The sequence below is a fragment of the Sus scrofa genome, chromosome 2 (assembly GCF_054392235.1).
Source record: "Sus scrofa isolate SSC_HxYL_T2T_F1_AM1 chromosome 2, Sscrofa_HxYL_maternal_Yorkshire_Landrace_v2.0, whole genome shotgun sequence".
Classification (NCBI taxonomy): Eukaryota; Metazoa; Chordata; class Mammalia; order Artiodactyla; family Suidae; genus Sus; species Sus scrofa.
Window position 1 is genome coordinate 62,402,482 of NC_139384.1, and position 15,431 is coordinate 62,417,912.

Below are 15,431 nucleotides of genomic sequence, written 5' to 3' on the forward strand. Positions count from 1 at the left end.
CAGCTGCCATCCTACACCATAGCCAGAACAATGCCAGATCCAAGACATGTCTATGACCTACACTGCAGCTCACCACAATGCTGGATCCTTAACCCACTGAGGAAGGCCAGGGATCAAACCCACAACCTCATGGTTGGATTCATTTCCACTGAGCCATGATGGGAACTCCAATCTTTTTTTTTTTTTTTTAATGATGTGTTTGAGCCTATATGACTATTAGGCTAAAGCAAGCAGATATAGAAAGGGGTTAACATGCTTAAAAAACAGGGCAAGCACAAATCAAAACTGAACATTACATTCACAAAAACTGAAAAGAAAAATACTTGAGCATAAAATAAATGGAAACCATCCAACCAAAAAAAGAAAAGAATAAAAGAGAAACAGAAAATCAACTGGAAAACAAGGTTTAAAATGGCAATAAATAAACATCTATCAATTATCACCTTAAATGTCAATGGACTGAATGCTCCAATCAGAAGACACAGAGTGATGACTGGATAAAAAAGCAAAAACCTTCAATGTGCTGCCTACAAGAAACTCACCTAAGGGCAAATGATACATGTAGATTAAAATGTAAGAGGATGGGAAAAGATATTTCATGCCAATGTACAAGACAGGAAAGCAGGAATTACAATATTCATATCAGACAAAATAGACTTTAAAACAGAGGCAAATAAATAAAGACAAAGAAGGACACTATTTAATGGTTAAAGGCTCCATTCAAGAAGAGAATATTACTATCATCAATATATATTCCCCTAATATAGGGCACCCAGATGCATACAACAAATGCTGACAGAGATAAAAGGAGAAATTGATGCAAATAAGATCATAGTAGGATAATTTAACACCACACCCACATCCATGGACAGATTCTCTAGATAGAAAATCAATAAGGCAATAGAGATCCTAAAGGAAACAATAGAAAAAGTAGACTTAATCAACAGTGTCAGAACACTATACACAAAAAAAATCAGAATACACATTCTTTTCAAGTGCACATGGAACATTCTCAAGAATTGACCACATATTGGGTAACAAAGCTAACCTCAACAAATTTTAGAGTATAGAAATTATTTCAAGTATCTCTCTGATACTTGGTAAAAAAGGTGACAACCCAATTGAAAAATGGGCCAAAGACCTGAACAGACATTTCTCCAAGGAAGATGTACAGATGGCCAAGAAGCACTGGAAACAATGCTTAACATCACTCATTATTAGAGAAATGCAAATCAAAACTACCATGGGATACCACCTCACACCATTCAGAATGGCCATCATTAATAAGTCCACAAATAACAAGTGCTGAATGGGGTGGGCAGAAAAGGGAACATTACTGCACTATTGGTGGGAATGTAAGCTGGTACAACCACTGTGGAGAACAGTATGGCACTACCTTAGAAAACTATACATTGAACTACTATATGACCCAGAAATCCCATTCTTGGGCATATATCCAGACAAAACTTTCCTTAAAAAAGACATATGCACCCAAACGTTCATTGCATGCTATTCACAATAGCCAAGACAAGGAAACTACCTAAATGTCCATCAATAGATTATTGGATTAGGAAGTGGTGGTATATTTACACAATAGAATACTACTCAGCCTAAAAGAAGAACAAAATAATGCCATTTGCAGCAGGATGGATGGAAGTAGACTCTCATCCTGAGTGAAGTAAGTCAGAAAGAGAAAGACAAATACCATATGATATAACTGGAATCTAACATACAGCACAGCTGAACCTTTCTACAGAAAAGAAAATCGGAGTTCCCGTCGTGGCGCAGTGGTGAACGAATCCGACTAGGAACCATGAGGTTGCGGGTTCGGTCCCTGCCCTTGCTCAGTAGGTTAAGGATCCGGCGTTGCCGTGAGCTGTGGTGTAGGTACAGACGTGGCTCGGATCCCGTGTTTCTGTGGCTCTGGTGTAGGCTGGCGGCTACAGCTCCAATTCGACCCCTAGCCTGGGAACCTCCATATGCCGTGGGAGTGGCCCAAAGAAATAGCAAAAAGACAAAAAAAAAAAAAAAAAAAAAAAAAGAAAAAAGAAAAGAAATTTATGGACTTGGAGAATAGACTTGTGGTTGCCAAGGGGGAAGGGGAAAGGGGAGGGAGTGGGGAGTGGAATACACTGGGAGCTGAGGGTTAATAGATGCAGACTATTGCTTTTGGAATGGATTAGCAATGAAATACTGCTGTGTAGCACTGGGAACTCTGTCTGGTCACTTATGATGGAGCATGATAATGTGAGAAAAAAGAATGTATATATGTATGTGAAACTGGATCACCATGGTATACAGTAGAAAAAAAAGAATAAACTTAACTGAGGAGGTGAAAGATATATACTCTGAAAACTGCAATATATTGATAAAATAAATTGAAGATGATACAAAGAAAAGAGATCTCATGTTAATGAACTGGTAAAATGTATATTTTTAAAATGGCAAAGTAATCTTCAGATTGAATGCAATCCCTAATGAAATACTAATGGCAGAACTAGAACAAAAAAACCTAAAATTTATATGAAATGACTAAAGACCCCAAATAGCCAAAGGAATCTCAAGAAAAAAGAACAAAACTGGAAGTACCACACTACTGGGCTTCAGACTATACTATGAAGCTAAAATAATCCAAAGATCATGGTACAGGAACTACAAGAGACACATAAATCAATAGAAGAGAATAGAGCTCAGAAATGAACTTACAAACATACGGTCAGTTAATCTAGTGCAAGAAAGGCAAAAATATACAATGGGGAAAAGAAAGTCTCTTTAATAAGTTGTGCTTGGAAAACTGGATAGCTACATGTAAAATAATGGTGAAACTACAATATTTTCTTACATCACATACAAAAATAAACTCAAAATGGAATAAAGATCTAAATGTAAGGCCAGAAGCCATAAAATTTCTAGAAGAAAACACAGGCATTTCACTCTTTTACATAATTCTTAGAAATATTTTTTTTGGATCTGTCTCTTTAGGCAAGGAAAATAAATTTAAAAATAAGCAATATGACCTAATTAAACTTAAAAACATTTGCACAATGAATTAGACCTTCAATGAAACAAAAAGACAGCCTACTGAATAGAAGTTATTTTCAAATACAAGTGTTATAAGGGGTTGATGTCAAAATCTATAAATAGCTCATACAACTCAATATTAAAAAATAAAATTAAATAAACAACCTGACTAAAAAAAAAGAGCAGAATAGACATTTTATTCCCAAAGAGGACATGTTGGTAGCCAATAAGCACATGAAAATATGTTCAGCTTAATAATCATAGAAATACAAATCAAATCCTATCAGAATGGCCAGTGCCAAAAAGATAACTAATAAGTTCTGCCAAGATGTGGAGAAAAAGCAACTCTAGTTCAGTGATTGTAGGAACATAAACCAATAAAGCCACTATGGAATACAGTATGGATATTCCTCAAAAAACTAAAAATAGAATTACTATTTGATCCAGAAATTCTACTCCTGGGTTTATATATAAAGAAAATGAAAACAGTCATTTGAAAAGATATATGCACCCTAATGTTCATAGAAGTATTATAGTAACCAAGATATGGAAGAAAAAGAAGTCTCCATCAACAGGTGAATAGAAAAATAAGATTTGGTATATGTATATACTAGAATATTGTTCTATTTTTGTGACTGAGTACAAAAATGAATGAAAATTTGCCATTTGTGAAAAAATGGATGGATTAGGGAATTTTATGCTTAGTGAAGTAAATCAGATAGATAGAGACAGATATTGTATTTTTTGACTTAGCTGCAAAATCTAAAAAATAAAACAAATAAACGAATATAACAATAAAAAAAACATAAATACAGAGCCCAAATTAGCAGCTACCAATGGGGACATGAGTAGGGGACAAGATATGGGAAGAGGATTAAGAGCTACAAACTACTTTGTATAAAATAAATAATATACAAAGACACAATGTATAACATAGGGAGTATAATAAATATTTTATAATAACTTTAAATAGAGTATAATACATTAAAATATTGATTTTATATATTGTACACTTGAGGCTAATGTAACTTTGTAAATCTACTAAACTTCAATTAAAAAAAAAACCTGTTTATGGGGGAGTCTTTTAGATTCATGTTTATTTTTTGTTCAAAGATATGATAGAAAACCCCAGGGAAAATGTTACCTTTTAGTTTACACTATTTTAGCCTTATTGTTTCACAGTTGCTTGAGAATGGAATAGAATGATAATTATATGATAAGATAGAGGTGTTAGTCATCACTATGTTGGTAATGATCTTGCAATATATAAGTGTATCAAGTCAATATTTTTACACCACAAATCAGCACAATGTTATATGTCAATTAAATCTCAAATTTTAAAATCTTGAAAGAAGCAGAAGCAAACGATAAACTTTAACTTTTAGAGAAAAAAAGACAAGAAATATATCTGACTGTTCTTCAGAAACCATTCAAAGCAACAAGTGCATTGAGTGAAATACTGAAAATATTGAAAGAAATGCTTACCAACCTCAAATTCTGTACTTTAAAAAATTATCCTTCAGGAGTTGCCATTGTGGCTCAGTGGGTTAAGAACCTGACATAGTGCCTATAAGGATGTGAATTAAATCCCTGTCCTAGATCAATGGGTCCAGGATCTGGTATTGCCCCAAGCTGTGGTGTAGGTCACAGATGCAGCTCGGATCCAGCATTGCATGGCTGTGGTATAGGCCCATAGCTGCAGCTCCAATTTGACCCCTAACCCAGGAATTTCCATAATACCATAGATGCAATTATAAATAATAAAATAAATTAATTAAATAAAATTGTCTTTCAAAAGTGAAGGAGAAATAGATTTTTCTCAAACAAAAAAAAAAAAAAAAAAAGAGAGAGAGAGAATTTGTTGTCACTATAATTGCCTTGATGGAAATGTCAAAATAAGTTATTTAGGAAAAAATAAAATATGTCAAAAACTTGAATCTACACAGAGAAAGGGCACCAAAGAAAGTGTAAGAGAAGGCATAATTTTACTTGTCTTAGTATTAATTACTTCAACTCTAAGCAGTATATTCAAGTTATGATAGAAACAATATATCAAATTATGCTAACTTTGAAGGTAAAATAACACTTTATTTTTATTTTTTTTTGTAGTAATTGCTTCAATGGCTAACATTTTGTTCTAAGTAGTAATAGCAATAGTATACTGGATTATGTATGAATATGTATGTATGCTCTGTGTGTTGTGTGTGCTTCTGCAGAAACCTGTAATAAGATTAGTGTCACAAGCTCTTTATGAATGAGAGTAATAATAAAAGATGACATAGCACTTTCTCATTAAAGATTGGCATATATAAATATTTCCTACTGCTACAATTCAGGTAAATCAAAACCCTAAGTACTGAAGAAGTGAAAATCAACCTGACCACTCAGGAAGTTAACAGATAAGCTAAAGCCAACTAAAGAGTTCACAGGAAACATTGTTTCTCTCCAAAGACACTCAGGGGCTGTAAAATTTCATACCAACTTTCTTATTTCTTACTAACCAATAACAGATCTCTAAATTTTTGAATATCAGGCATTTTTGCTGTTGGGAATTTCATCAATAAAAATAAAATATTTCCTCCTTTCACATGCATTTTGGTCACTTAGAAAAGTAGCTTTCGTTTTCAACTCAGTGGTATCTGAATACAACCACTTCTATCTTAATTTTTTGTTTATAAGGAAATGAGTTTCTGGTCAATTTTGTAATGTAGACCTCATGTTGACCCCTTTATAGTCTTTATTAGATTTTAGAATATCAAAACATAGCTTCATTTAAGTTTCACCTTCATCCTTCTCCAAATTTCCACAATAATTCTAAATTTTTCTATCTTGGTGAACTGCTACATGGTTCCTCTGTGTATGGTCTTTTTCATTGAAATGGTTTTTTAACAGCAATTTCATTAGATTGCAAATGTGTCTATGCTAACTTGAGGTAAATTGGGATAGGACAATATATTTGAAAAGGTCCAATATTGACAAAAAAATTATTGGATGACAAATTTGAAACAAATAAAATATTAAAGAGAAGGCAGAGCAAGGCCATATGGAAAATATGAATAATTTAAAATAAGCCGTATTAGAAAATCCTAAATTTTCTAAATATAATATAAAAAAGATGAAAGCAAATAATGCTTTGAGAGCTTTTTGAATGATGGCTAATGCAAAGGAGTATTAAGAAACAATAAATAAATATTTTAAAAAGTAAAGCAATCAAAAGCTGGGCAAATAGTATATAGAATGAATGTGTAGAAGAAATGAACAGAATGCTATAAATTGATACATAAATAAATAGAAAGATAGATTGATCAATAGATACATGTTAATTAGAAATCTATTATAATGCAAATTAATGTAAGTTACTTTTCTTGCCATTAAAAGGGAAAATCATTTTAAAAATACTTTGAGTATATGAAATATTTGAATGCATATAAAAAATATACTTCATCCACTACTCTTTGGAATGAAAAATCAGTATATCAATTATGAATAATAAATAGATCATCTTATAAAATTGAAAATCGTGCATGCTAATCAGTTTTATTTATTTGTGCATAGGTGGCTAAGAAAAGTATTTATTTAAAAATCTGTAACTCAAAAAAATGCTGGATATGTTGTAATATCCATCATAAAATATACATAACATGGATAGATCTCAAATACATAATTCTAAATGAAAGATCAAACTGCAGAATTGCATATACATTTCCCTTGTGTAAGTATAAAGAAATTTCTCCAGTTAGAGTTTGTCTTGTGTAAACCTCTTGCTTTGGGGAAATATTATTTTACATTTTTTTAATTTTATAAAGTAATATTGAAAAAATGTGAATTTTTTTGTATACATAAAGTAAAAGTGTTTACCTTATTTAAATAGCAGGAAGCCTATTGCTGTTAACTGAAGTGGCCTCATGTTTGTCTGAAGGCACAGTATGTGTTTTTGTTGTGGTTTTTCTTGTCATTATGTATGAAGATAGTCTCTTCAGCATTTTAGAGAAGGCAGCTTTCATGTCCTTGTTCTTCAGGCTGTAAATGATGGGATTAAGTGTTGGTGGCACCACAGTGTAGAAAACAGACACCATCAGATCACAAACAGAAGGAGACTCTGACACTGGTTTTAGATAGGCAATGGACCCTGTGTTGAGGAAAACAGTAACAACCACAAGATGAGGAATGCATGTTGAGAAGGCTTTTGACCTGCTTTTCACTGATGGGATCCTCATAACTGTAGAGAAGATTTGCTTATAAGAAACCAGAATTGAAATAAAACATATGATACCCAATGATGTTGTGACAATTATGGCTCCAATCTCAGCAAGGTACTTCTCTGAGCAGGAAAGTTTGAGCAGTGAAGGAATCTCACAGAAGAACTGATGGACAAAATTTGACCTACAAAATGGTAATGAGAAGGTCACAGATGTATTCAAGAACCCGGAGATAATCCCACTGAGCCATGAAGCAAACACCATTTGCTCACAGTGTGCTTTCTTCATGATGACCTGATAATGCAGGGGCTGGCAAATGGCCACATAACGGTCATAAGACATCACTGTGAGCAAAGCCAACTCTGCACAAGCAAAGGAAACAACCAGAAAGACTTGTGCCACACACCCAAGGAATGATATGGAACTATTCTGGGTCAAAGATTGAATGATGGCCTTGGGAACAGTGACAGAGATGAAGCAGATATCTAATAATGACAGTGTCCTCAGGAAGAAGTGCATAGGACTGTGGAGATGCTGATCCAAGGTGGTAAGAAGAACAATGAGAAAGTTGTCCACCAAAGCTGTCAGGTAGATAAGTAAGAACAGCACAGCATGGAGGACTTGCTGCTCCCAGATGTCTGAAAATCCCATGAGGGTGAATTCAGTCACAGACATGGTGAGATTGGCCATGGTAATACTCTCCCTGGGGTTTGACAGAAGGAAAACACCATTAGAGTCCTTGTTTTGAGCTAAATATTACATGGCTCCATAGTTTGAAAGTAACATTTCATTTCAATTTAATAAAACAAAATTGTTGGACAGATAAAAATGAACAAATCTCTCTCTTAGATTTCCAAGGCATGCTCCCATATCACAAAACATTTCAGAATGGAGATATAGTTTTTATTTGGAGATATACAATAAGATCTACAAAATTTTGGTGAGTCCTTGTATTAGATTGTCTGAACCATAGACATAGAAAGTAGTCTGAGTTACTATTTTCAAACTTTTATTTAAGATTCTGAATAAACACTTATACTTTTCTAGGTACAATTTAAAGCACCTTATGTGCATCAACTTGATCAGTATTCAAAACTCCCCTAAGAAAGCGAGAATTATGTCTTTTTTACAGGAAGAAATATTTGCATAATGGTTGTTAATTTGCCTATTGTCAGAAAATAATTGAATAATGGAGGCAGGTTAGGATACTTCCAAGACTTTTCTAAAGCCTGGGTGATCACCCATTACACTATTCACTCTCTGGGGAGGGTTGAAAAGGGCAGAAGTTGATCTGTTTATCTAAGAGCACACTCACAAGAGAAACATCAAAAACACAGGAGATTTTCAGAAATTATTGTGTGATTAATAATTACAAAGGGCACAGACAGCAGCAGATTTAAAAAGTGCAATTTAAGAGTTTTGAGAATCTTCACAATTCTACAAAGAATTAGCCATTTCTACCCATCAAACAAAAATGGTGAGCTCTACTTTTCAGCATTCTAAATTGCCACTTATATACATGTGGTTCTTCCACTCTACCATGTACAAGAGAGTAATTAAATGAAGAGAATCAGAAAATACTACCAATATGCAACAATAACAATGAAACTGCTCCCAAATCATCAGTTATAGCCAGAAGAGATAGAAATCAACAAAGTATACAGTTTTGTAGTTTAACAGTTTTTGGTGGGACTAAATTATATATATATTGTGTGTGTGTGTGTATATATATATATATGGTCATATGATCATATATATTATATATGCTCATGTGGCCTCACATTTGAATATAACAAAAATTGAGAAACGTGCATTTTTTTGACCATGCTATGAGGAATACAAATGCTTAAGTAGCCCTTTTAATAATTGATTTAATATAACCAATGAATGTAAAGGAAGTAATTCCTATTCTAGTTGTTGTTGTAAAGAACTATGTACACAAAGCAACTTGAAAAAGTGCAACAAAAAGTACCAAAACTGACTTGAAAGTTACTAGGTACCTAAACATTTTCCAATTCAGAAAAGCTCGGAAAAAGAAGCACACACTTGGATATAATCTTGTATACAATCTTAATTTAGGTCAAATTTTTAAAATTACAGTTTTGACTTTTGGGTTCGAACTTACATTAACTGTTATTTTGCTGTTGCTGAAAATATTATGAAACAGAAAGTTAAAGAGAAGCCCAGGAAAGGTATGCAGAGAGGGGTGAGATTTATAAATAGACTCTATAAAGTTCTTCCTGAAAGGAAGATTGCAGTCTCTGACTGCAAAAAGTCTCTACAATTACAATCTTCAGAAAGAATATCCAGAAATAATTTATAGCCTGAGAGTTAAGTATATAATACTTTATTAAATAATGGCTTTTTAGGTAGCATTTTAAGGATCAAAAATACCCTTAAGAAATGGATTATTTTTACCTAAAACAGAAGGCACATTCCAAGCTCATCCTCTACACACCACCTCAATATGAACAGAATTTGAGGAGTCAAAGCCAATATTATGTTGATTATATTGGTCCTTTGTGGAAAGAGACTTCCTCAGGGACTGCCTCTATTCTGGAGTAATATTTAGAGACATAGAAGGTAGAAGGAAAATGAAGTGTAAATATAGGGAATTATTTGCTTCCCGGAATTCAAATTATTTTTAATTAGAATACAATTTTTGCTATCATGTGAATCATTGAAATTAATTCTTATGTTTTCGAAGGCAGAATAAATCTGGTCCACGTAGTTGAATAATGCAATGACCAATATTATATAACAATTTAGTAGACACTGGGCATTTGTTCATATGTTACATTAAGAAAATATATAATACCTGGAGTTCCATTGTGGCTCATTGGTACCAAAACCGACTAGTATCCATGAGGATACAGTTTCAATCCCCAGCCTTGCTCACTGGGTTAAGGATCCAGCATTGCTGTGAGCTGTGGTGTAAGTTACAGATGTGGCTCAGATCCAGAGTTGCTGTGGCTGTGGCGTAGGCTGACAGCTGTAGCTCCAATTTAACCCCTAGCCTGGGAACTTCCGTAGTGCTGCAGGTGCAGCCCTTAAAAAAAATACAAAAAAAAAAAAAGGAAATATAATACCCAATTATTCTTTATTCAGAACTATATTTATGAAAAAGTAGTTGAACATGAAAAATATAACAATATCAACTTATTAGATATAATGGTAACAGATTATGAGTTTGAATAAAAAGATATGTTATTTTAAAGTTAACCTTTTAGAAATATTGGAAAAATAACATCATTTAGTTCGAGAGTTAGAACCAAAACTGCCTGAGCACATATTCAGCCTTGGCATTAAGAACAAAAACTACCCCTATTGCCTATTCTGGAATTTATTTGTAATATGGGTCTGTTTTCTTTCACACCATCTTATTTCTTCAGGATTCTCCTGCTTATGTAATTGCTTTGTTTATTTTTTATTTTTTTTTGTCTTTTTTTAGGGCTATACCCAGGGCATATGGTAGTTCCCAGGCTAGGGGTCGAATCAGAGCTGTATCTGCCAAAATGTATGGTGATCCTTATACAATTGTAATCAAGATTCCCTTCCTGAGGTTTTGAAAATCTGTAATCCACAATAAAGTCTAATCTAATTTCTCCCCTCCAAGATATTGCCAAAACTGTGTGAGGTGGTGTAGTCTCTTATAGGATGTGTTAGATTGTGTCAGGAAGAATCAGTTATCAACAAAGACTTATAGCATATAGGAACTACACAGGTGGAAAATTAGGATACCTAAGAAACATTCTACCAAGGAAGCTGTGACACGTTGCCTTGCCATTGAAGACTTAAAATCATGCCACACTGCATGAATAGTTATAAAAACTCTGTTTTTTACAATTATTCAGATATTTTCAGTACATGAATTGATATGTAAACACTATCTTCCTGCTTCTTGTAAACCTTGTGAATTTATTAACTGCAACTTTCCTGTATATGACTTTAAACATAGCCCCTGCCACCACAGGAATATTAATGAATGAGTACTTTAAAGTACTTTTTTGAAATTCCTGTCCAATCATTAGGTTGGTACCTAATTTAGTATGATTTGCTTATCAGCAAATGAGTTTTATTTTTGTCTACATGGAAAATATTTTTTTTCTTTTGAATTTGCCATTATCATAATTACTTCTAATACCTATTATCATTTTATAATGATTATTATTATTTGGTGTTAGGTATTTCTCAATAATATACTGATAATTTCCAGATAGTTAATCTATTTTATTTTTATCTTTTCTCTTTTTTCTTTTACATTATTTTTCTGTTTTTTATTAAATATTGATGCAAACATGTATCCAATGTCTAACCAACTGGAAAATTTATAATTACTGTGTTTGTATAAGTTAGAATATTTAAATATATAAAATTAAATTGAATTCAATATAATAACAACCTTATATAAAGAGGACTGTAGGTATGATGTCAGGAAATCAATTTTTTAAAAAAATCTAGCAAATTTGTGAATTTACTTTTAATTTTTTAAATTTTTAAAAAAATGTCTAATTTATTGTTGAAATATAGTTGATTTAAAATGTGTTAGTTTCAGGTGTACAGCAAAGTGATCATTTATACATATATATAAATATATACATATTATTTTTCAACAGTTTCTTCAATCATAGGTTGTTACAAGTTATTGAGTAGAGTTCCCTGTACCACACAGTACTATACAGTAGGTCTTCACTGGTTATCTATTTTATACATAGTAGTGTATATATATTAATCCCAAAGTCCTAATTTATCCCTCCCCACACACATTTCCCCTTTGAAGTCATAAATTTGGTTTCTGAGTCTGTGAGTCTATTTCTGTTTTGTAAATAAATTCATTTCTATAATTTTTTTTGATTCCACATAACAGTGATATCATATAGTATTTATTTTTTTCTCTGCCTGTCTTGCTTTACTTAGTATGATAATATCTAGTTCCAACCAGGTTGCTGCAAATGGCATTATTTCATTCATCTTTATGGCTGAATAATATTCCATTGTCTATACGTACCGTATCTTCTTTATCCATTCATCTGTCAATGGACTTTTATGATTGCTTCCACATCTTGGCTATCGTAAACAGTGCTGCAGTAATCATTGGGGGGAATGTATCTTTTCAAATCATGGTTTTCTCCAGGTATATGCCCAGGAGTGGTGCTACAGTATCATATGGTAATCGAATTTTTACTTTTTTTACAGAATCTCCATAATGTTCTCCAAAGTGGTGGAATTCTCACCAGTAGTGTAGGAGGGTTCCTTCCTCTCCACATCCTTTCCAGAATTTATTATTTGTGGAATTTTTGATGGTTGCCATTCTGACTAGTGTCTGGTGATACCTCATTGTGTTTTGATTTTCATTTCTCTAAAAATTAGTGATGTTGATCATTTTCTTCTGTAACTTTTGCCATTTGTCTGTCTTCTTTGGAGATAAATCATTTGAGATCTTTCCATTTTTTGGGGGGTTGTTTTCTGTACATATAGGTTGTCCATTTTATTGGCATATGGTTTCTTGTAGTAGTCTCATAATCCCATGTATTTCTCTGCTGTCAATTGTAACTTTTTGTATTTCCAATTTAATTGATTTGAGCCCTCGGTTTTTTTTTTTTCTTGATGTGTCTGGCTAAAGGTTTATCAATTCTGTTGATCTTTACAAAGAACCAATTTTTGGTTGCATTGGTATTTCTACTGCTATCTTTGTTTCCATGTCATTGATTTCTGCTCTGATCTTTATGATTTCTTTCCTTATACTAACTTAGAGTTTTGTTCAGTATTTCATTGATTTAGGTGTAAGCCGGGTTTTTTTGTGGGGTTTTTTTTGAGATTTTTCTTATTATACAAGGTAAGATTGTTTTTTTTTTTAATCTTCTTTCAAGACTTCATTTCTTTTTTTTTTTTTTAATCTTCTTTCAAGACTTCATTTCTTTTTTTTTTTTTTTTTTAATTTTCCCACTGTACAGCAAGGGGGTCAGGTTATCCTTACATGTATACATTACAATTACATTTTTTCCCCCACCATCTGTTCTGTTACAACATGAGTATCTAGACAAAGTTCTCAATGCTACTCAGAAGGATCTCCTTGTAAATCTATTCTAAGTTGTGTCTGATAAGCCCAAGCTCCCGATCCCTCCCACTCCCTCCCCCTCCCATCAGGCAGCCACAAGTCTCTTCTCCAAGTCCATGATTTTCTTTTCTGAGGAGATGTTCATTTGTGCTGGATATTAGATTCCACTTATAAGTGATATCATATGGTATTTGTCTTTGTCTTTCTGACTCATTTCACTCAGGATGAGAGTCTCTAGTTCCATCCATGTTGCTGCAAATGGCATGATGTCATCCTTTTTTATGGCTGAGTAGTATTCCATTGTGTATATATACCACCTCTTCCGAATCCAATCATCTGTTGATGGACATTTGGGTTGTTTCCATGTCCTGGCTATTGTGCATAGTGCTGCAATGAACATGCGGGTGCATGTGTCTCTTTTAAGTAGAGTTTTCTCTGGATAGATGCCCAAGAGTGGGATTGCAGGGTCATATGGAAGTTCTATGTATAGATTTCTAAGATATCTCCAAACTGTTCTCCATAGTGGCTGTACCAGTTTACATTCCCACCAGCAGTGCAGGAGGGTTCCCTTTTCTCCACAGCCCCTCCAGCACTTGTTATTTGTGGATTTATTAATGATGGCCATTCTGACTGGTGTGAGGTGGTATCTCATGGTAGTTTGGATTTGCATTTCTCTTATAGTCAGCGATGTTGAGCATTTTTTCATGTGTTTGTTGGCCATCTGTATATCTTCTTTGGAGAAATATCTATTCAGGTCTTTTGCCCATTTTTCCATTGATTGATTGGTTTTTTTGCTGTTGGGTTGTATAAGTTGCTTATATACTCTAGAGATTAAGCCCTTGTCAGTTGAATCATTTGAAACTATTTTCTCCCATTCTGTAAGTTGTCTTTTTGTTTTCTTTTTGGTTTCCTTTGTTGTGCAAAAGCTTTTCAGTTTGATGAGGTCCCATGGGTTTATTTTTGCTCTCGTTTCTATTGCTTTGGGAGACTGACCTGAGAAAATATTCATGAGGTTGATGTCAGAGAGTGTTCTGTCTATGTTTTCCTCTAGGATTTTGATGGTGTCCTGTCGTATATTGAAGTCTTTCAGCCATTTTGAGTTTATTGCTGTGCATGGTGTGAGGGTGTGTTCTAGTTTCATTGCTTTGCATGTTGCTATGCAGGTTTCCCAGCAATGCTTGCTGAATAGACTTTCCTTTTCCCATTTGATGTTCTTGCCTCCCTTGTCAAAGACTAATTGACCATAGGTGTCAGGGTTTATTTCTGTGTTCTCTATTCTGTTCCATTGGTCTGTCTGTCTGTTTTGATACCAGTACCACACTCTTTTGATGACTGTGGCTTTGTAGTATTTCTTGAAGTCTGAGAGAGTTATTCCTCCTGCTTGGTTTTTGTTCCTCAGGATTGCTTTGGCAATTCTGGGTCTTTTGTGGTTCCATATAAATGTTTGGATTGTTTGTTCTAGTTCTGTGAAAAATGTCCTGGGTAATTTGATAGGGATTGTATGGAATCTGTAGATTGCTTTGGGTAGGATGGCCATTTTTACAATATTGATTTTCCCAATCCAGGAATATGGAATATCTTGCCATTTCTTTACATCTTCTTTGATTTCTTTGATTAAAGTTTTATAGTTCTTGGCATATAGGTCCTTTATCTTTTTGGTCAGGTGTATTCCGAGGTATTTGATTTTGTGAGGTGCAATTTTAAAAGGTATCGTATTTTTGTATTCCTTTTCTAATGTTTCATTGCTGGTATACAGAAAAGCAACTGACTTCTGAATGTTAATCTTATATCCTGCTACTTTGCTGAATTTGTTGATCAGTGCAAGAAGTTTTGGGGTTGAGTCCTTAGGGTTTTCTAGGTATAGTATCATGTCATCTGCATACAGTGACAGTTTGATCTCTTCTCTTCCTATATGGATGCCTTTTATTTCTTTGGTTTGTCTAAGTGCTGTGGCTAAGACTTCCAAAACGATGTTGAAGAGCAGTGGTGAGAGTGGGCATCCCTGTCTTGTTCCAGATTGGAGTGAGAAGGCTTTCAGTTTTTGACCATTGAGGATTATATTTGCTGTGCTTTTATCATAAATGGCTTTGATTATATTCAGGAATGTTCCCGCTATACCCACTTTGGCAAGGGTCTTGATCATGAATGGATGT

General features: G+C 33.7%; 1 protein-coding gene across 1 annotated transcript; it reads right to left on the bottom strand.

Moving 5' to 3' along the window:
* Nucleotides 1-6,884: 6,884 nt before the first annotated feature.
* Nucleotides 6,885-7,910, bottom strand: LOC100623897 (olfactory receptor 14A16-like). Its single transcript, XM_003354404.1, has one exon. It carries the CDS (start codon nt 7,908-7,910, stop codon nt 6,885-6,887), a length of 1,026 nt encoding a protein of 341 aa, XP_003354452.1.
* Between the last annotated feature and the right edge of the window lie 7,521 nt (nt 7,911-15,431).

Bases quoted from the DNA above. Each gene is read 5' to 3' on its own strand.
- LOC100623897 (XM_003354404.1), bottom strand. From the start codon at position 7,910: ATGGCCAATCTCACCATGTCTGTGACTGAATTCACCCTCATGGGATTT.